General features: G+C 41.0%; 1 protein-coding gene across 1 annotated transcript in view; it reads right to left on the bottom strand.

Moving 5' to 3' along the window:
• CYTIP (cytohesin 1 interacting protein) overlaps positions 1-23,258 on the bottom strand; it is a 65,463-nt gene that overhangs the window by 7,992 nt on the left and 34,213 nt on the right. The window contains exons 4-7 of the mRNA XM_082260675.1: positions 18,623-18,719; positions 13,575-13,668; positions 11,570-11,636; positions 1,236-1,302 (exon numbers count right to left, since the gene is read on the bottom strand). Of these exons, the coding sequence (XP_082116801.1) occupies positions 1,236-1,302; positions 11,570-11,636; positions 13,575-13,668; positions 18,623-18,719 (325 nt within the window). The remainder of the gene's footprint in view (positions 1-1,235; positions 1,303-11,569; positions 11,637-13,574; positions 13,669-18,622; positions 18,720-23,258) is intronic.

The raw sequence follows: 23,258 nt of genomic DNA, 5'->3' as shown, positions 1-23,258 counted from the left end.
ATTACCCCAAAAATAACTGTTGCTGGACAACAGAGGGTAACTCAGAAGACAGTGTTGGAGTACCCTATCATATTTTTATCGCTGTCTGTTTCCTCAACAAGGACATTTACCCTCATTAAGTTCCATCAGAACTGTAAAGGAAAGTCACAAATTTTCAGTTGTCACCAGAGCAAGAAAAAAAGTGAGCTTTTCCAATGGAGACACTTGGAGTGAACTGTCTAAGAGGGGATTTACCTCACTTAAAGCAGTATTAAACCCAAAGACAAAAATGTAAACGTACCAATCCTTAGATGTAATGGCTGTATTAGTTTTCTTTTTATTTACTTTTTTCCCTTTACTTTCACCTGGTGATCCAGCCTAGTAAGTCTGTTATTTTTGAGATTTCTTTAACAAACCAAACTGTCCACCAAAAGTGGCAGTTGGTGGTTGAGACAAACCTTTTAACACTGACAGGAATGCTTACAATGATCAGCTTTTATCAATTCATATAAAGTCCTTTATCCCAAAAGGAACAAAACCGTTGCTGTAACTGCTTATAAAGTGTTATCTGAAGTTCAACAATACTTTGTTAGTGAATCTAAATCTCCTAGCACATCTAACACTCTCCCCAGACTAACAATGCTGCTGTTCAAAAGTGTCTCCATTGCTCCTTCATCTGGAGTGGAGACACCCTAAGGCTGGGTTCACATTAGTGGGAATTTCCCTGCATCCAATTCGCATGACCCAGTTCTCAATAGAGCCGGTTCACACATTTCCATGGCGGCTGCGGAGCAGATTGCACACGGGTCCTGTGCGTCTTTGGCTACATTTTAGGTCTGAATTCAGGCAAAAATTTGAGCCTGATTCATTCTTGAAACGGAGAACAGGGAGGCACCGGGCCCCCTGCTGTGAGCCACGTCCATATGAAGTGTGAACCCAGCCTAAGGGAGGAAGTGTGTTACTGGTCGCTTCACCGGGTGAAATAAAGAAAAAAGTAATGCAGCCTCTACCTCTATGATTTGCTAAGCTGCCATGTGTAACATTTTCATTTTTGGGTTTAATAGCACTTTAAATGTTGGGGACAAGAAGTAAAAGGGAATCTTAAACAAAAAGCTGACAGGGGTTTTAACACTTCTCTACTATATTCAGTATAGAAAAAAAAGTTCTAGCTGAAGATATACTTCTAGAAAATCTACATTATTTTAGTTATACATAAATATCATAAGCAGGGACTAATTAATAACTGATTCTCTTACCATAAAGCAGTTGATGCTCTTTTCTTAAGACGATCTGCAGCTCTTTCCATTTCGCCCGGAAGTCTTGCTGTAAATATAAAGGAGAGTTCCGTTTAATTATAGCACCAAATTTAACCACTTAAAAACCAGGCCTAGGTCTAAGCCCCGGTTCACATTTGTGCGATCGCGGAGATCGCATGTAATTAGGAGCGCACTGCTCCTAAATTACATGCGATCTCATGTGCAGTGCAAATTTCAGCCATACACTTTGTATGGCTGAATTCGCACCGCATCCGCACTAAAGTCGCACATGAGGCTTTTTTTTATCCGCAGCAGAATCGGATCGCATAGTGGTTCACACTAGTGCGATCCGATTCTGTGAAAACTTGCAGATCGCACTGCGATATGCGATCGCAACTGGGGGTGTCGTTAACATTTAATTGACACCCCCTGCGTATCGCATATGGCAGTGGGAACTGCCAGAGGTGCGGATGCGATGCGGATCATGCTGCATATTCGCAGCGTTGCCGCATCGCACAAATGTGAACCGGCACTAAAAGATACTTAACATGTTACACTTTAAAATTGCAGGCACCCGTGGAATGGCGACATACTACAGTACTTAAAAATCTCCATAGGCGACAATTTACAAACGTTTATCGGTTATCAGTTTAGAGTTACAGGGGAGGTCTTTAGAATTATTGCTCTCACTCTAACGATCGCGGTGATACCTCACATGTGTGATTTGAACTCTGTTTACATTTGCGGGCATGTCTCACATATGTGTTTTCTTTTCACGCAGGGACAGGGGACGCTTAAAAAAACTTTTTTTTTTTTTTCTTATTTTATTTTACACTGTCCCTTAAAAAAAAAAAAAAAAAAAATCTGATCACTTTTATTGCTGTCACAAGGAATGTAAACATCCCTTGTGACAGTAATGGGCAGTGACAGGTACTCTTTCCCCAATCCCCTTTGCACTTCAAAGTATTCAAAACAGCAAAATCAACGTTTTTTGAATACTTTGGATTTTTTTAAAACGGCGCCGTTGGCTGGCGAGTAAACCGAAACATCACGATGTCGCTTCCGGGTTACTAAATCAGAGACCTGATCGAAGCCAATTCCGGCTTAGTTCGGCTATCCAGCCAGCTGGTAGGCGTGCCGGCTGGTCGCTCGGGTCTCCTGGTTGGACGGGAGATCAAGGCAGGGCAGTGAAGGGTGGCGGGAAGAGTTGCTAAGCCACATCGGTTGTCATCACATAAAAGCCAGCTGTCCACTATAAAAAACGGTACCGGGATGATGATGCCTTTAGCTGCCAGGATCACCCCGGTACAATCCCCTTCAACAAAATGATGAACGTGATTTTGCGGGAAGTTGTTAAATAGCCTGTAACCCCCGAGTTGCTGTTCTTTCAGACTGCATGCGCCAATGACGTCACCAGCTGCATTTACAGTAAATATCTCCTAAACGGTGGGTGCACGTTTAGAAGATATTTACAGTACCCATAGGTAAGCTTTTTTATAGGCTTACCTATATGTAAAAGTCAGAGCTGGGGGTTTACCTCCACTTTAACTGAGTGTCAATCACCTTGGCTATTTCTCTGCCTGGTTGGCAGGTCTCTTATGGATAAGGGTCCTTTCACACCAGCGGTGCGCTCAGCGGACTCCATTTTTCTCAGTGGGGATCGATCCGCCGATCCCCGCTGAGCAGATGGATGACAGGTCCGTCTCCGCTTACTTTGCAGAGATCGGATGAAAACAAACCGCCTGTCCGTTTTCATCCGATCCTATCCGATCCTCCAGACGGATGTTAAATAGGGTTTCCACTCATCTGGATTTCACGGATAGGATCGGATAGCAGTGGGTGTCAGTGGAGATGTCTCCGCTGACATCCGCTGCCCCATAGAGGTACATGGAGCATCCGATCAGGTCCGCCTGAAAAACTGATAGGTGGACCGGATCTGGAAGCCCGTGTGAAAGGGACCTAAGCCATAGCTCCTAACTGTATTTTGGTCTGAACAGTTTTAGAGTGCTAAACCTTCCATCTAATTTCTAAACTGCTGCATTTATACATTACAAAAGCCAGTAAAAATAAATAGCAGTTGTAAAAAAAAAAAAAAAGCACTTTTGGGCTTAACTAATCTTTTTTTTTTTTTGCATAATTTTCTTTTAAGGGGACGTGGCAGGGGGTGTGTCCTATGCCTACATACTTTTGCTAGCAGGCGTTCCTCATTCCCATCTCAAAAAGTTTGGAGGTATCACTTGTGCCAACTCTAACAGTTGTGGATTAGTTGTTAGTAATAATGACTCCTCCCAGGAGGTGCACTGGATGAGTGAGGTCCGGTTTCAGTAAGGACTGATTTACTAATGGCAAATATACTGTGCACTAGAAGTGCACTGCAAGTGCAGTCCCTGTAGATCTAGGAGGGGGAGCTCTGAAATGAGGGGAAGCTCTGCTAATTTTTATCATCCAATCATGAGCAAGTAAAAATTCTGTTTTTTTTTTATTTTTCTTGCACGTTCCCCTTTAGAACTAGAGCAATTGTACTCGCAGTCCACTTGAAGTGCACGTGTGGTTGCACTTGTGGGTGCACTTGCAGGGCACAGACTATTTACCTTTAGTAAATCAACCCCATAGATTCATTTAAGTAGATGAAAACCCAATCACTAAAATCTCACATATATAGTTGAAGATGTTAATGTAATTTCAAAAGCTTTTAAAATCTTTTTAAACCTGCAGCTTTCAGTAAAACACTACCTGGTGATCCTGGCATGAAGTTCCTTTTTCAGATCAGCAATGGCAATTGTTTACACGGTGTGTATGCAAATTAAAGTGGATGTAAACCCCCACATATACCCAGTGAAGTGAACAGCCTCAGGTGATACACAGAGATGAAACAATTCTCCCTACATAAGTTTTATTTGTATATCTGCGGTCTGCTGCTTTCTACACTGTTTAGAAAGTGAACATTGTGTTGGAATATTTTCTTCCTGTTCCAGCACTGGGTGTGGAGTCTTGGCATACGCTGGCATACGCTTGGCATACGCTCCACATAGGCAAAGGAAGGAAGAAACATGCAGAGTTGTGCTGTGAATAGACCAGCTCTCTCCTAATCTATCTCTATGCACCCTCCCCAACACAAATTTCCAGCTGCTTTTATCGCCTGTGTCGGAGAACTTGTCAGAAGTTATCATGCTGATAACAGAGGAATGGAGCAGCAGAAAGACACTGGACTTAAGGCTTTGGAGAGAGATAAGTAAACACTACAGATACATGTGCCCAGGTCAAATTTCATGAATGGGGTTTACATCTACTTTAAAGGGATTGTGAAGGCAGAAGCTTTTTATTTTTCTTAATGCATTCTATGCATTAAGATAAAAAAAAAAAACCTTCTGTGTCCAGCAGCCCCCTCAGCCCCCCTAATACTTACCTGAGCCCGTCTTTATCCAGTGATGTTGCAAGAGTGTCTAAGCTGCCTGGGACCCCCCTCCTCATTGGCTGTGACAGCAGCGTGGCGCAATTGGCTCCTGCTGTCAAAAAAAAATCATTCAGCCAATCAATAGAGAGAGGGGGTGGGGGCGGGTCAGGGCTCCGTTTCTGAATGGACACGGAGCTGTGACTCAGCTCGGGTGTCCCCATAGCAAGCTGCTTGCTGTGGGGGGACTCACCAGGAGGGAGGGGCCATAAGAGCCGAAGAGGGACCCAAGAAGAGGAGGATCCAGGCTGCTCTGTGCAAAACCAACTACACAGAGGAGGTAAGTATAACATGTTTATTATTTTAAAAAAAGGGCTTTACAATCACTTTATATGTCATTCATTTAAGGTTTTATATATATTTATATACTGCATACATCTATCATTTGTTTATATATTTTTACAGGTGCCACTGATTAGGATGGGTCCTCTTGACCTTTTCCAAAAACCTCAGCCCCTCTAACACACCAGGTTGGGTGTACAAACATACAATATCACAGGAAATCACTGAAAGTGATACTTAATACCTAGTAGTAACACTATATCAAAGAAAACAGGCACCAAACCAGGCAGTAAAGGCAAACCTAATATATTGTCACATATTATGGTTGGTAACTAGGCAAATTATGTCACAGGGAGAAGTTGGGATCTGGGGGCCCCCTTGTTAAAGGAGGCATCTTGATTCTGATAAGTCACCCCCCCTTACCCCCACAATCACCAGGCCAGGATTGTTGGGAAGAGACCCTTATCCTCATAAACATTGAGGCAAGGTGCTTTGGGGGGGAGACTCCCCAAAGCACCCCCATGTTGAGGGCATATGGCCTGTTATGGTTGAGGAGAGGGGAGCTACTTGCTTGCTCCTCCCCTACACCTTTCCTGACCTGCCAAGCTATATTCTTGGATAAGGGCCTGGTATCTCATGCCAATTTTTTTTTCTTGGCATGGGGTTCCCCCCAAAATCCATACCAGACGCAAAGGTACCCAATGCTGTTTTTTTTTTTTTAAATGTTAATGCCAGCTTTTCTTTTGTTTACATCCTGCTGACAGCAGATGAGTCATGGTTGTTAAGGTTGCGGTGGGTGCTGGCTCCTTAACAACCAGCTATGCACTGGTTGTTATGAAAGCCGGTGTGTGCCAGTAAAAGTTTCACTAATAAAATACCGCATATTTCAAGAAATGGCGCATGCAGTATTTTAGTAGCGTGTTTTGCGAATTGCAAAACCTTTTTTTTAAATGATACAAGCTATTTTACCGCTCATCTTAAAGCGGTAATATTTTGTGAATTGATCACAATGTCTCCTTCCCAGGTAGTAATGATAACTTGTCCACAACTTTGCGGCAGTGTTGTGCAGCAAGGTAACAGACTTAAAACTCATTTTCACTGGCATATTGTACATTTGCAGAGCACTTGAAGCACAGGTTCTAGTTGACACTTTTCCAATGGGTAGCAAATTTGCGTGGCAAATGTCTAGCAAGAGCAAAGTTGCAGTAGTGAGTCTACAGCAAGAGCTCTTCAAGTCTACAGCATGAAAATTCAGCCACAGTGATCCCTGTGGTGGGATGACTATTGCACAACATAACTGAACCAGAACTTGCAACAGACTTGCAGAATGTTTGCAAAGAAAGTCATTTAATGTGGACTTGCTGCAATTGTTCAATAAACTTGTGAAGCCTGCCAAGTCTAGCAATAGCTTAGCAAGTCCCTTTAAAACTTGCAGCACAATTGCTTGCTATCTGGGTTCTCCATGTTGCTGTAGCCTAGCATCTGGCTACATATACTGCTTGTATATATTTTGTTTATATATTATGTTTAGGAGTAAAATTAAAATGTTCACTTTTTTAAAGCGGTTGTATCCCCTGTGAAAAAAAAAACAAAAACCTGCAGGACAATGGTAAAACACGCAAGTATGCATCTCACCTTACAACGAAGCCCCCACACGGTCTGAGGGAACTCACATGTTCCCTCAGCGTCTCTTCCGGGTTCGGCGGCTTCGGCGCTGTGAGTGGACAGAGCTGCAATGATGTCACTCCCGCACATGCGCACGGGAGTTCATTTTCCGGCAAGGAGCCGGTGAGGAACTCTGAAGGTCCGGCAAGATACGCCAGACCTTCAGAGCACATGCGCCGCTGGTGTCAGCGACTGCATGCAGGGTGAATATCTCCTAAACCATGCAGGTTTAGGAGATATTAATTTTACCTACAGGTCATCCCTATTATAGGCTTACCTGTAGGTAAAAATTAAAAAGCGGAGTATACTACCGCTTTAACTGGTACATTTTAAAAATAATAATAAAAATTAACTTTTTTTCTTTTTAACTGGAGTTCACCTTTTGCTTAAAATTCTAGACTTTTCAAGCTTTGAGACAGAGTGAATTTAAATCATGTGATCTAAAGGATATGAAACACGAACTCAATCCTATGTAACTGTCTGCAGATTGAGCACAGGAAACCAAACTAAGAAACATTCTTATACTTTGATTCTGAAGAGTTACAGAAAAATACAAAGCTTGTGGCACAGAAAATATGTATATTTTACCTGTGCAATGAATCTTAAAGAGACTGTACCAACCTTTACCTATATGCATTTAACTCTTGAATTAGAAACGAAAGTATCTTGACTGCAGTGCGGCAGAGCGATTGCCTGTCTTCTCACCTAGCAAATCTGTAAAATCTAAATAACCACAATGCTCGGAAATACACAGACTCAACGTTTCCTTTGGTGAGGTTCTGTCACGCAGCACTGAAATGTAGATCTAGCAAATGCAAAATGGGGAATTTGTCTTTTTTATTGTCAGTAACTCCCTCTCCCCATTGTGTTGTGTACTTGGCATTGCTTTGAATTCTAAAGACAGTCAACCCCATTTATCAAGCTATACAAAAAACTGCAGGACTTATTTATTAAAATGTCTCACTGAAAAATGGTTCTTGTCTCTCCCAAAAGTCAGACAGATTCTAATTTGCATTCTCCAACTACAACATGGGAGAGAGGTAAAAATCAGATTAGCTGCTAAGGGAAAAAATGAACCATTATTCAATTAAAAAAGGTTTGATATTTGTACAACCAACAGCCACCAATCAGGTGCTTCCATTCCAACAAGTTCTTACGGACTGGTGGCTGTGGACATCTCGGACAGTTTTTATTTGGCACACCTTGATAAACGGAGCTCAGTGGGCCTCAGTGGAGGTAGTGCATATGTAGTCTTTAATGCTACACCATCAACCACATAGATAAAGAAGTCCAACAAGGGGCCTGGAGGTTAAGATGAAAAAGTGGCATTCTTTCTACTTCTGATCATATAGACCCCTCTGTAGAAGAACCACACTTAACTACACTGTATGTTGGCCATGCTGTGGTGCAGAATTGGGTGCAGTGGTAACAATAACATTACAGGAAGAGTCAACGTTTCTGGTGATTTTATTGAACCAACAAAAAACATTTATACAGTGGTGAACGAGGGAACCGATATAAAATGGGTAGTTGTGCTTTAAGGAACAGCATACTGTAGGGTCCTCCAGATGTCTGATTAAGGTACACTTGCCCAGGCCACACCATTACTAGAGGCCATATTGCACACATACAAGAGGCTAACAATAATAAATGCCAAAGTTTGGTCTACTATCACTGCACAGGGTGGTGTTCTTTGTGGTGCCCTCTGTGTGCTATGTGTAAGCACAGCTGATTGTCACCTCCATTGTGAGAGTGTGTGACAAAGTGACAAATATGTTGAAGCAAGGACAAGAACAGACTCAAGCAGCTGGTTCCAGCCCTCCTCTGGTCCTCCTCTAGACCCTGCACTTTCTGCTTCCCAGCTCCATCCTCCACTTCATTCCAGCAAAGAACATCTGCTTATTATTATGAAAATAAAATAAATTCCATGCCAGTTGAAAAGGAGAGTCGCACACAGCTGGTATCATGAATAGTAGATACACTTATATAGTCTTACAGAGACAACCGGCCCTTTGAGGGTAGCCATAATGCCAATGAGGCCTGCGATAAAATTGAGTTTGACGCCCCTGATTTATGGAAAAGAAAAACATTGGAAATAGACACTAAAATGCTTTTTTTTGTCTTTTACATGCAATTTTTTTAAGTTGGTGACAGGGTATTTTTAATGAAGAATCAAAATTAAAGAAATACTCACCTCCTCATTCCAGTCATGCAGCGGTTAAATCCTGCACCAGCGTTTGTCATCTTCTCTACCACTATTTCTAGGTGCCAGGTCTTCCGCCTTCTGATTGGAATGCACACAGGATTCTGTCATTGCGGCACAGCAGGGGTGTGCCAAGAATGCACCCTGCACATGTGCAGCTTAGTGTACATTCAATAGAAGACTGTGAGCATGCAGGTAAATGTTTGTTTTTGCAGAAGGGACATTGGATGTCTCTTCTGCAATAAAGAGCTGCCTGCTTGCATTTTTTTGTAGTCTCTTTTAGATCCACTATAAGTAGCTGCTAGCCATTTTGCAAATAACAGTAACCAAAAGAAGACTTTTTTTTATCATAAACTAAAATAAAGTAGGCGTTATCCTTCTAAGAATGGAGTCAAAGACCTATGCCTCCAGATACTGTACATGTGTTGTTGCAATCTATTCCAAACCACAACTGTGACTAATAATTGGTGACAATAAATACACATGCAAACGCAAATCTTATTACAAAAAAATGCATGAACATAAACAGAAAGCGTGACGGGAAAATTGTGAGAAAAAAAAAACAAGAATTAAAGATGTATGAAAAATGTATAGACATTTTTAAAAATTGATAAAAAATTGCTTTGTGTAAGTTCCTCAATATAGTCCAGTGTTTTTCCAGCTAAGCATAAAGCCCCATCCACCGTGCTTCTAAAAGGTGATCCTGAGCAGAACACAACAAGTGCTCCGTCACAAGTGACACTGTAAATACACTCACCAAAACCCTATGATCACCAGGACCAATAAACACCTTACTATTGAGCCAATAGGAACAAATGAAAAAGATCACTCCATCTCCTATGACCATTATTTCTTCCACCATCTGCTGTATTCTTTCATCAATGGATAAACACAAGTCACCCAGAAAAGAGATGACAGGATAATCGTGCAACACAGTTTCATGTGTCTATGGCCACATCACCCTGAACACGCCCCATTTCGTTTGATCTTGGAGGCTAAGCAGGGTCTGGGCTGGTTAGTACCTGGATTGGAGACTGCCTGTGAATACCAAGTGCTGTAGGCTTAAAGTGGACTTCCTGATGACGCTATACAGCGAGGTGTATTGAGGTCGGGTCGCTGCTCGTTTGCCTTGGGTTGTTGGTGACATCACGACTGAGTGTAGCGGAGCTCACATCAAGGCTTGTTAAGAGGAACGGTGGTGCAATCTTACCATCTGGCGGATCTCTGGACACTTTTTGTGACCATACAAGCTGGTTGAGCTGGTTGAGCACTCTATTATGTAAGCACAATTGGCTGTGGGATACGTTTTAAATGAAGAAGTAATTTTTTTTAATAAAACTCTGTTGTACGATTATCCTGCCATCTTTTTTCTGGGTGACTTGTGTTTATCCATTGATGGGAGAATGCGGCAGTTGGAGGAAGAAAAGATGGTATAGGAGATGGAGTGATCTTTTTGATCTGTTCCTATTGGCTCAGTAATAAAGCTTTTATTGGTCCTGGTGATCATAAAGTTCTGGTGAGTGCATTTACAGTGTCACTTGTGGTGGTGCACTGGTTGTGTTTTGCTCAGGATCACCTTATAGAAGCTCGGTGGATGGGACTAAATACTTAGCTGGAAAAACACTGGACTTAATTGAGGAACTTACGCAAAGCAATATTTATTTATTTTTTCAATTTCTATAAATTTTCATACATCTTCACTTTAATTCACTTTAATTTCACTTTATTTTCACATTAATTCCTGTTTATTTCACAATTTTCACATGTCACACTTTCTGTTTTATGTTCATGCATGTTTTTGTAATTAGATTTGTGTTTGCATGTGTATTTATTGTCACCAATTAATGGTCACAGTTGTGGTTTGGGTTGCAACAACACATGTATCTGGTGGCATTGGTCTTTGACTCATTCTTAGGAGGATAGCGCCTACTTTATTTTAATTTATGATATTTTAGTGTGATTCACACTTAAAGGGGAAGCTGTCACATTCACTCATCCACAACATATAACATTTTATTTTGGGTTTATGTTTATGGTTGGCGCCGTTTATATGGTTATTGATTTTTAGACTTTCTGTTTATCTCTTGAAGTAAGAAATAAAAAAAAACCCTTAAGGCATGCATCTAGCAAACCTTTAAGCTTTTCCTAATTCTTACGATAAATGTATTAGAAACCATGCAATGATTCCATTGCATTCCATTTGAGGCAATAATTATTAATATTAATAATTCACAGGATTTATGTAGCGCCATCAATTTAAGCAAATCTTTATAATATAAAATGAGACAGTGCAAATGCAATACAGTTAAATACAGAAATAATATGTGGGTCCTGCTCATTAAGCTTACAATCTAAAGGATATAAATCATTATAGGATTGATGCTTTATCAGAACATTGCAGGGCAAAAAGGGGCACACTTTCACTTAGTTAGGTCCAACAATAAATGTGCTGGAATATAATTTCCCCCTTATTTCTCCCCTTCTCATAAAGCCTTGTTGTTGTAAACAATGATCACAGATCATTCATCACTGATGGAGCCCAGTAGCCATCCCACCACAGTGTAATTTACCCATTGTCGGGACAATGTCATCCAGCGCCCAGGGCAAAGATGCCAAACTGCGCCCCCGCCTTCCCTTAGGGTTAGGGTCATGGCCCCACCATCCCTGCAATAAACCCTTGCGCCCAGGGCAGCTGCCCTTCCAGCCCAACCCTTGTCCCGGCCATGAATTTACCTTTAAAAGCAGCAGTCTTGCTTGGAGTTCGGATCGTCTGATATCGGTACTAATTTCTGTTTCAATTCTGCAAACAAAAACAGAACATGTCAGACATTGCCAGCCCTCATTTCTCTTCTGCTTTCACTGTTAGCTAAAGCAGAACTCTGCTGTTTTGGAAAGTGTGGGGCAAGCTCATCACCTTACTGTGTCTGCACAGGTCTATCACTCCAATAGGAAGATCTCTCTCCCCACTTTTGTCACTGCTGTAATAGCACAGGGGGTAACAAGCCTGGTCTCATTTCCAAAACATTGATATTCACCTTTCTAGCTACCCATGACCATCCAAGCAATGTTCGAAGTCAGAGGTGGTGAGGTTGCACCTGGGCTCTGCCACCAGGCCACCTTGGATATTTTGGTGCTGGCTTCAAGTAAGGGGTAGAAGGGAAGTTGCTGGCGAGGGGAGTATCAGTGGGGAAAGGAGTTTTAACATTATTGCTTTACCTTGAATGTCAGTTTATAGTGTATGTAAATGTAAACCCTGACAATAAACTTCTCTTATCTGATCCCTTTTGGTCTGCAAAAGGTATTATTGAATGCATTTAGTTATATCTGTTTGATAATTGTGATGACTTGTTTACTCCTAGGGTGACAATTCTGCTCGATACACAATGAGTAAACACTGTCACCCTAGGATTAATGGCAGGATCACTGGGTTAAAGTAGAACTATACTCTCTTAATCAGCATTAACTATTTGTAATACTTATGCTACTAGCCTTAGTAAATAGATAGGAAGGTATATTATTTTTACTTGTTTTAAACCTTTTTTGTTTACATTTCTTTAGTTGCTTCCTGGTTCAAAGCCTAGGCCAAAATTATGTCATACATCCCAGGAGTCTTCATGAGCATTTTTATTTTTTTATCTAGAGGAGGGACTTTTTCAGCTAAACACACCCTTCTGTCTTCATGCCTTAGCTGAGGGCAGATGGATTCCAGGAAGTAAATGCTACATGAATCACATGCCCTTACGCTAGATATGTCAGAGGATTGTTTTTCAAAGTGATTTCCCTACAAAATAAAGCATGGAGACATGAATGGATGGGTGAGATTGCTTTAAATCAGGGGTCTTCAAACGATGGCCCTCCAGTTGTTCAGGAACTACAATTTCCATCATGCCTAGTCATGTCTGTACATGTCAGAGTTTTAGAATGCCTCATGAGATGTGTAGTTCCACAACAGTTGGAGGGCCACAGTTTGAGGATCCCTGCTTTAAATGTTAAAAATGAATTGAATAATATGTTCAGTTTGTGGTGCTCAGATACAGTTACATTCTGCTTTAATATACTGTATTATATAAAAAAAAAGCTTGAAAAAAAAAACCCAAAAAACAAATGCAACCACATTTAAGAACTGCTAAGCTGTGTTTTAAGGGTTTTAATTCCGTAGTTTGAGGATCCATGCTTTAAATATTAAAAATGAATTGAATAATATGTTCAGTTTGTGGTGCTCAGATACAGTTAAATTCTGCTTTAATATATAATATAAAAAAAAAAAAAAGCTTGAAAAAGAAAAACCCAAAAAACAAATGCAACCACATCTAAGAACTGCTAAGCTGTGCTTTAAGGGTTTTAATGCTAGATGCCTTGCAATATGTGTATTTTTCAGGTAAGGTAGAATGCACATACATGAGAAAATGTAAAAATTGTTTTCAAACCGGGGTGTCACGCCAATGTGCTAGGTTGAAGAGTGTTGGAAACAAATTTACCAATTAAAATTTCTCTTTGGTCTGCTTTATTGTATCTGACCACTGATCTCCTTTCAGAGATGTGTCAAATCAATGGTTGTGAGGTGTGGACTAGCAGAAAGATTTGTGCTGTAATGAGAGCAGAATATAATTCCACCATGGGAATGGTAAAGTCCATAATAGATGGTGGATCTGCTAACTGGACGGAAGAAAGGGTCTCTTAAAATGATATATCATTTAATTGCAAATGTATCAGGTATGTATAATGTCATGTCACTTACCTGAGGAAGTTTCCCGAGGATCGGATAAGCTCAACAGTCTGCTGGTGGCAGAAGCCTTCCGTGTTCACTCCATTGACATTGGTCAGCATGTCACCTGACAAAGCACCACAACATTAGAATTCAGTAAGCTGCCATAATCACATATAGAAAGTTTTTGTAATGAGGATGTAAGCATTATCCTACATAGTTACAGATAGTTACATAGTAGGTGAGGTTGAAATAAGACAATAGTCCATCCAGTTCAACCTGTGTAGGTGTGTGTGGCTGTAATCATCTCTCATACCCCTGAATGTTCTGATCCTTGAGATGTACGTCTAAGAGTCTTTTGAAAGCCACCATACTTCCCGCAGAAACCACCTCTTGTGGTAGAGAATTCAACAATCTTGTAGCTCTAACAGTAAAGAACCCCCCCACATTGCCTGAGGTTAAAACGCTTCTCCTCTAATCGCAATGTATGCCCTCGAGTCCTCATGCACTCTCTACGACTGAATAGCTTATTTTCTATGTCGAGATCACCATTGAGATATTTATAAATTGCTATCATGTCCCCTCTCAGGCGTCTCTTCTCCAGGGAGAATAAATCAAGTGATTGCAGACGCTCTTCATAATTAAGGTCCTCCAATCCCCTAACTAGTTTAGTTGCCCTTCTCGGGACTCTCTCCAGCTCCAACACATACCTCCTGAGGACTGGCGACCAGAACTGGACAGAATACTCGAGAGGAGTTGAGGAGAACCAAGTGTACTGTACAGTAACTTCAGGCAAAAAGCCAAATACACAGTTGGAATTAATATATATTTACTAGTATTTACCTGTCAAAGGATTTGTCATTCTGAAGGGACAATCTTATTATTTATACACCTCTACCACACTGTACAGCCAGAAAGATCAAGCCACTACTTCCCAGTTCTCTCTGTGGCTCATCTCTGTGCTATCAGGCCTGTTTTTAGAAAAATACTTTCCTTGTGTCTTGGCGCTCTGGCCTGTGTGCACTGCCAACTGTGGTGCAACTGGCCAATGTTACACACCATTTTAGAGGGTTGTAACTCTAATGTTTTTAGAAAGATGGAGGCCTGCGCCTTGTGTTTGGGCCTGTTGTCACTGCATCCAAACCTGTAGCACTTATTTTATTAAAGACCCCTCTCTGTGGCATATCTCTCAGCTTTTAGGCCTGTTTGTGCTTCCATCAAATGTTGGCGCCACTGCAAAATTTTAACCCACCAATACCTGAGGGCTTTGGGTCTAATTTTTTTTTTTTTTTAATTCTGCATGTGCCCTGTTTCTCCATATTTAAGTCTGTTGCCAAACTGTGGCACCATTGGCCATTAGCTCTACTTATTTAAAAAAAAAAAAAATCCAAATAGTGGATGAATGGGGGAGAATTGGGGGGGGGGGGGGTTGTGACGCTGCATGGAATGTCAAGTGATGGTGTAATGTATGTTTTTTTGGTGCATACTATTCTTATATTTTTAATATTTTTTATTAACTTTTCAAGCCATGCCGTGTAGTGCTGTGAAAAAAAGGCAGCTCACAAATGGATGGTCAGCAACTGTTGTCTGATGCCCCCCTACCTGCAAAAAATATGGAATGACCCAACTACACAGACTTTAGCCTAAAAGTCTCTAAACCCCTGGTACCCAACATGCCGCTTGCTGGCTGTCTATGTGCAGCCCGCCATGTCCTGGGCTGGGGCATAAACTGTTGGTTATGGTTACCTTTTCTCTAAACAGATATAAGTAAAAGAAGTTTAGCTCATCAACAAACTTGGAAAATACTAGTTTTGAAGTAACACAATTCAAGAAAACATGTAATGAGAACAATTGTTGATCTCCCTCTGAAAGGTAGTTGCCTTGTGACCTAGAACAAGCAATGCAGCCAGTGACATTAGAACTGTTTAAGGTCTATTATGTAATGGAAACCATTGGATCTCAACCATTTGAAGACCAGGCCTTTTTCTGACATTAGTTGCTCACAAGTTTAAATTAGTATTTTTTTCTTGAAAATTACTTAGAACCCCAAATATTATATATATATATTTTAGCAGAGATCTTAGAGAATAAAATGGCAGATGTTGCAATATTTTATGTCATACTGTAGTATTTGTGCAGCGGTTTTTAAACGCAATTTTTTTGGGGAAAAAATACACTTTAACTACTTCCGGTCCGCGCTATAGCCGAAAGACGGCTGCAGCGCGGACCCTCATTTTCGGGAGGCCGTCTTTAAACGGCCTCCCAGACACAGGCTCCCCGCGCGCTCCCGCGAGCGCGCATCGGGGGAAAATCTGTGTTGGCCGTGTCCCTTGGACACAGCCAATCACAGATCGTGGTAAATGGCTAATCACAGCGGCCATTTACCACGTGATCGGACCATCCAATGAGAGATGATCTCATATGTAAACATATGAGATCATCTCTCATCGACAGCGCTCCTTCCTCACACGGAGACTGCAGTGTGAGGAAGGAGGGAGAGCTGCCCAGCTCCGGGGACACAGAAGAATGTAATCAGGGTACCGATCACCAGTGCCCTGATTACTAGAGGTAAAAAACATACACAGTGCCCACCATCAGTGCCCGCCATCAGTGCCCACAATCAGTGCCCATAGTGCTGCCAGTCAGTGCCCATCAGCGCCTGCTCATCTAGGAACTGATGAGCACTGACTGGCAGCACTATGGGCACTAAGTGTGGGCACTGATGGTGCTGCCCATCAGTGCTCATCAGTGCCGCCCATCAGTGCTCATCAGTGCCACCCATCAGTGTCCATCAGTGCCATCTGCCAGTGCCCGTCAGTGCCGCCTATCAGTGCCACCCGTCAGTGCCGCCTCTCAGTGCCAAGCAGTGCCACCTCTCAGTGCCCAGCAGTGCCACCTCTCAGTGCCCAGCAGTGTCGCCTATCAGTGCTCATCAGTGCCGCCTATCAGTTCTCATCAGTGCCGCCTATCAGTGCCGCCTATCAGTGCTCATCAGTGCGGCATATTAGTACCTCCTCATCATTGCCCATAAGTGCCACCTCATCAGTGCCCATAAGTGCCACCTCATCAGTGCCCATCAGTACAGCCTATCAGTGCCCATCAGTGCCGCCTCATCAGCGCACATCAGTGAAGGAGAAAAATTTATTTATTTTCAAAATTTACTCGCAGAAAATAAGAAAAACGTTTTTTTTTTTCAAAATTTTCTGTCTTTTTTCTTTTTTTTTTGTAAAAAATAAAAACCCCAAAGGTGATTAAATACCACCAAAAGAAAGCTCTATTTGTGTGAAAAAAATGATAAAAATTTCATACGGGTACAGTGTAGCATGACCGCGCAATTGTCATTCAAAGTGTGAGAGCGCTGAAAGCTAAAAATTGGTCTGGATGGGAAGGGGGTTTAAGTGCACAGTAGGCAAGTGGTTAAAGAATTTAAGAAGAAAACAGTAAAGTTAGCCCAATTTTTTGTATAATGTGAAAGATGATGTTATGGCAAGTAAATAGATACCTAACATGTCATGCTTTGAAATTGTGCACACTCGTGGAATGGCGACAAACTACGGCACTGACAAAATCCCCATAGAGTTACAGATGAGAATTATTCTGTTTATAAGTGAAGGCGCCTGATTCTTTTATCTTGCACTCTAAATAATACCTGCTGCCACTTTAATTGTGTAAAACACAAGTAACTTAGGTAGGGAAGGTGAAGTAGGCGCTGGTATAAGTGTGGATATTGGGTGTAAAATATTCCTCAAAGGAATAGTGCTATGGGGTCAGTGTGTATATTAGACACAATATATGTGAGTGATTACTTAGTGAAAAAAATTATTGCTTCAAATGTAAATAATAAAATTAATCCAAGTCCTCAAAAGAGGATGTGGGGCAAAAAAGTCCAATAAATATATTATTCAGTGGATATAATACATAGAAGGTGCATATACCTTATTTCCACAATTTTAGTGCCCAAATTTTTGTGCAAAACAAATATAAATAATGATAGAAATATTAAGGTACGGTATATACAATAATAATATAAAATTGTAAGAAGGGATAAATAAGACCCCAAACCACTCTTCTGCACTTGAAATTAAACTGGAAGTGATGTCATGACGTCGCTTCTGGGTTACTACATCCTAGGCCCGATCAAAGCCGATTCCAGCTTTGTTCGGGTCTCCGGCCAGCTGACAGATGTGCTGGCTGGTCCCTCGGGTCTCCCGGTGGGACAGGAGAGCCCAGGCGAGCAGCGGAAGGTGGCGGGAGTGGGGCGTCCCCTCCCGCTGCTTGTAATAACAGCCGAGAGGCTGCTTAGCCGTATCGATTGTTATTACAAGAGAGCCGACTGTCAGCTCTAAAAAACTGTACCAGGGTGATGCCTGCAACCACTTGAAGCCAAATGATGTACAGGTACGTGATTTTGCAGCAAATAAAAACTAGTAAAAGTATGAAACTGGCATTATTAAAGGGACTGCCAAAAACGGCAGTCTTTTTCTTTCAGAGCTGGATACCAGGGGATAAGGACTTCCACTGGGAAACCACATAAAGGCCAAGTAGCTAGGAGCCAACCTTTTAAGGAATATTGGCCACATAACATCTGGGATTCTTCCAGCTCTGTATATAAAAAAAAGAGTAGATCGATTTTGTTGCGATTAAAATCTGTGAAGCCTCCTTTGCACGCCAAATGGAGAGATACATTTATTAACATAGGGGATGTGCGGGCAAGATCCAAAAAGTCTGGTCCCCTTGGTTGGACACTCGGGGACTAAACCCTGTAGACTGGTGGACAGGTTATTGCTCAAATTTTTAATGCATGCTGGGCAATTCAGATGATTCAGATGATGCCTCTTTTGAAGATATGCAGTGATGTTTTTACGTTTTGTTATATGATCTCACTGATCTGCTATACTTGTATTGATGCTCAACAACCTGCGATTATATGGATGTAGTTAGAACTGCTCTTCTGTATAATGCTGTGTCATAACTGACTTGGAAACTGCGAAATTCCTTTTGTTGTTTTCCATACAACTTTGTTTTCTTTAATAAACCTTTTTAAGATTCAAAAATACAATACAAAAAAAAGAAAAACTCACCTGCTTTCAAACCAGCCTTACTGGATGGACTGTTTTCATGCACTTTGCAAACATAGGTCCTCATCTCTGAACCATTTTCATACTGTAATTTGTACGTCTAAAAAGCAAACAGCAGGATTTGGTTTATACTCTTGTACTCTTTTGCCTATAGAAACCCATAATTACCTTTATTTTCTAACCTGCTATGGAAAACCAACAGCTACAATGTGACTGTTACAACAAATACAGAAATACAGTTAGTCCCCTACATATGAACCTTCAAGTTGCGAACTTTCAAAGATACGAACATGCATTTGAATGTCCAATCGTGTTAGTTCACATTTCTGGAGGTTGTGGTTCTGTGTACTTAACTGTATACAGTACTGTATCCATATTTTTCCATATATCATTTGTGTGAAATGTGTTATAAACCTATTACAGTAATGTATTGGGCTGATTGTGTTAATTGGGTACCAAGGCTAACTTTGTTGGACTTACAAACAAATTAGACTTATGAACTTGCTCTCAGAACGGAACTTGTTCGTATGTAAGGGATTTACTTTAAGACATCTGGATCCATATTAGACAAGGCTCAATGTGAAATCTGGATTACAAACACCAGAGCACACCCTGTCTTTGATGTCATGTATCCCTCCTCCCCTGGGCCCGGAGTCCATCTTCCATTTATTTTATGTCCGGCGTGTGCGCAGCTGTGCCCTTGGGCCATCCTCATGTGACGTTACGTGCAGTCCAGCTGCCATATGCGGCGGGTTTGAGGTCTGGCTGTGTTTACAGCCTGGCTCCTCTTTCTACACATGTTTATTTGTGGGGCTGATCCTTGGGCCAGTACAGCATTATATAGGGCCTTGCTTGTTTGTGTTTTGTCTTTTTCCTATTGCTCCAGTGGGTTTTTCTTCTTTGGGCTCTGCTGTGCGTCTTGGCCCTGGGCTCGCTCCCCTATCAGCTCCTGGTCAGAACCTACTTTGTGGAGGTTCTCCACACCACTGGCACCCTTGATATGCTTACCCTATTTATGGTGCCTTATGTGCATCTATCTTTGTGTTTCAACTGCTGTGTAAGTATGCATTCAATATCAGGGGAATTCCCACCACCCCATCTTTGGGTGGTCTTATTTGCATATATATTGAAGCTTATTTTTTACATATTTTGCTTTGCTTATGACATGGTCTTTCCACAGATATAAACAAATCAAATCTTGGCTGTCGCCTAAAAAAGCGGGTGCTGTTCCACAAAAAAACTTGTGTATGCACAGTAGGAAACTGGCTGTGAAGCCTAAAGACTAAAGGCTTCACTGCCGGTTTCCCTTAGTAAAGATGCTGGTGCCTGCACCCAAAGCCAGTTAAAGAATTAGCTCGGGGTGCTGACATTGCAGGATCCCTGGACAGGTAAGTGTCCTTATATTGAAAGTCATCAGCTACAGTATTTGTGTGTGTGGTTCCTCCTGAGCAGGTACCTTGTTCAAAGCCCCACCTACAGACCTTCTATGAGAAAGTAAATGGAATCCAATAATGTTTGGGAAAGTACGGTCATTCTTTTTAAGGCCATTGACATAAAAAAACATTTAAAGAAAAAATTACCTGCCCCATACAATCTGGGGTTGATTTACCTTAGACAAATAGACTGTTTACTCGCAAGAAAAGTTCTGATGACTTCCAAAATGTGTTTTTTTTTATTTTTATATATTTTTTTTATATATTTTCCTTGCATGTGTTTGGGTATTAAATGCAACATAAATCTACAAAATACAAATTGCAAATTCCCTTAGAAAGTGAAAAGCTTTTTTGCCTTTAGTAAAATGACCCCACGATAACTGTAACTGTAAAGAGAAATTCTGTAGGGAAATAATCTGATCAAGCACCCCCCTCCCCCAATGATAGGATAAAGGTTCCCAAAGCAAGCTGGTTGCCATCTTAATAAAGCAGGCACTTTACAGACCTACATGTTATAACCAATTACTTTTTTCCCAACTAGTGCTTCATCAGGGATACTAGCTGAATTATGGCATGCAAATATGTGATGTATCTGTCTGCATGCGAGAGACAATTGCCCTTATTATATGTATGTATGAATGTGTGTTAGGGTCCTTTCACACGGGCGGTCCCTATGTCCGTTTTTCATCCCATCTGATTTTTCATCCCATACAATGCATGTCAATGGGATTTCGTATGTCAGCTGATGACCATCCACTGACATCCGATTTGTGTCCTTTCTGATCAGTTCTGTTTTTGGAATGGAAGAGAACCCTATTTTTCTTCCGTTTAAAAAAACGGAACCAACGCAAAAACAGATGTCAGCGGTGTCATCCGCTGACATCCGCAATCCCATTGACATACATTATCTCCGTTTATCTTCCGTAAACGGATGGGATGATAAATGGACATACGGAACAGACACTCCAGAGTGTCATCCGTGTGCCTGAGCAGAGGAAAATACAGTCAGCCCCGTGTGAAAGGACCCTTAGGTACGTTAGATTGTAAGCTCTTTGAGGCCAGGGACTGATGTTATTGTTCAATATATGTGTAAAGCGTTGTGTAAATTGATAAGGCTATATAAGTACCTATAATAACTAAATAAAATAAATAAAGAATATCTTAACTCAGAGACAAAAATGTAATAAATTGCAGCTTATCATTCCTTAGATGTATTGGCTGCATTAGTTTTCTTTTTTTTTTTTTTTTTTTAAGGCTTATGTTATTTGCTGGTACCCCTGTTAAAAACACACGTCTTGTCCCGTCATGTCTACACTCAATTCTCTATTGTATTTATCAGAGAAGGTATGGGAGTCACAAAGGCTGAACTTCCAACCTGAAGAAACTTTACCCAAGCTCAATTGGTCGGTTACCACATAGACTGCCGAGGGCCGGTGCTCATGGCTGGAGTATGTGCTCCCAGGGCATCAACTCATAAAATAAATTATCCAGCAATTCAGTATGTTCCAAGTTCCAAATGCTTGTTTAGGGTACATTAAACATGGCATGAAATAGCTAACATGTTTCGGCCATGAGGGCCTTCTTCAAAGCTTTGAAGAAAGCCGTCATGGTCGAAACATCTTGGCTATTTTGTGCAGCTTTTATTGTAGCCTGAAAACGAATTTGGAACTTGAAATGTACCAGGTTTCCAGATAATTTATTCTATGAACTTCAGACATGTCTGCCTTTGTTAACCTCCTTTATATGGCAGATTGGTGGGAATAGTAGTTTAGACAAGTCAGCCACTGCCACTCCTTTTCCTTGTCATGTATTTCTTTGGCACACTGGTTTTATTTATCTTGTTGCATTCCTTCTTACACTTTCCTACTTTTTTATGGTCTCCATGTCCATGTCTATTTTCTGACTATTTACGGATATGCTTCTATACCAGCTATTACCTACCCCAACATAGCTGTATACTACATTGTTATATATGTATACTCTTTTACTCAGAGACTTGGTTAATATGGAAGACCTCCACGTTTATGTGTCTTACATCCAAGCCTCACCTGTTCCCCCGGTGGGACAATGTTTGGTCCCACACCTCCAGCTTTCGAATCAGACTTGTCTACTGCCGCCATATGGTAGCACTGTTTCAGCATAGATGTCCTAGTTGCAGTGTAAGTATGGTTCCTCCCCTTGTGGGTTCCTTTAAGTTTCCATGCCTCACCAGATACTACTCTGCATATTGTCAAATAACATTATATATATTTATACATTCTTTCTAGATATATGCATCTACTCCTGATGAATGGGCATATTCGACCCATGAAACGCGTTGAGTTCCAACGATGCCTCTACTCATTATGCAACATATTGCTGTTACTCTATTAGCATGTCTACTATGCATTGTATGACTCCTATCATTTTATGTATATTCCATGTATATTTAATTTACAGTGATGAATATTTGTGATATTCCCAATAAATATTTAGTTCTTTTACTCCCAGTGACTAATATGTTCACCTCATATAAAGTCCCACGGGGCAACTTGTTCTTGTTGTATATGTTGGCAATTCACAACTATATCATTCTACTTATTTTTCACAGGTTTCCTAAAAATTATCCATATTTATTACAACATTAGATAAAAATTTTTTTTTGAATGAAATGGTACAAATCATTAAACAATTCCCACTAGGGCACAAGAATAACCATGTTGCGAGAATTTCAAAAAGGCAGCTGGTGGTAAATTTCCAGCTGGATCCTAGGCATTCTACTTGCACTCTAAGTACATGGGTTACTGCTCCAGAAGGAAAATAATTTTTATCTAATGTAATAAATATGAATAGATATGGATAATTTTTAAGAAAACTGTGATACATTTTTTGAAAACTAGGTAGAATGATATAGTCCCGATATGTCTGGCTGAACATATTCTTAGCCTACAAAGTGAAAACTAATGCAGTCACTACATCTTAAGACGGTTATTATATTGCGGTTTTGTTTTGGTGTTTTTGAAGCCAGTGCTAATAGGAAAGTTGCATAATATCAATCCTCTCTTATCTCTTGTTTCATACCCAGCTTAAAATGCAGTGTTTTCCGCTGATTGCCCACACACTGTGTTGAGATCTAAGGGGAGCAGGTTTGAATCCTTTTCACATTTAAGGATGTTTTTATGCTCTGATTATTATAAATGACAGAACCAAGCCGGCACATTCCCTGC

The sequence above is a fragment of the Pelophylax lessonae genome (assembly GCF_965119305.1).
Source record: "Pelophylax lessonae genome assembly, chromosome: 6".
NCBI classification, from domain to species: Eukaryota; Metazoa; Chordata; class Amphibia; order Anura; family Ranidae; genus Pelophylax; species Pelophylax lessonae.
The sequence above is the reverse complement of the archived record's forward strand: the minus strand, read 5'-3'. Positions and strand labels throughout refer to the sequence as shown.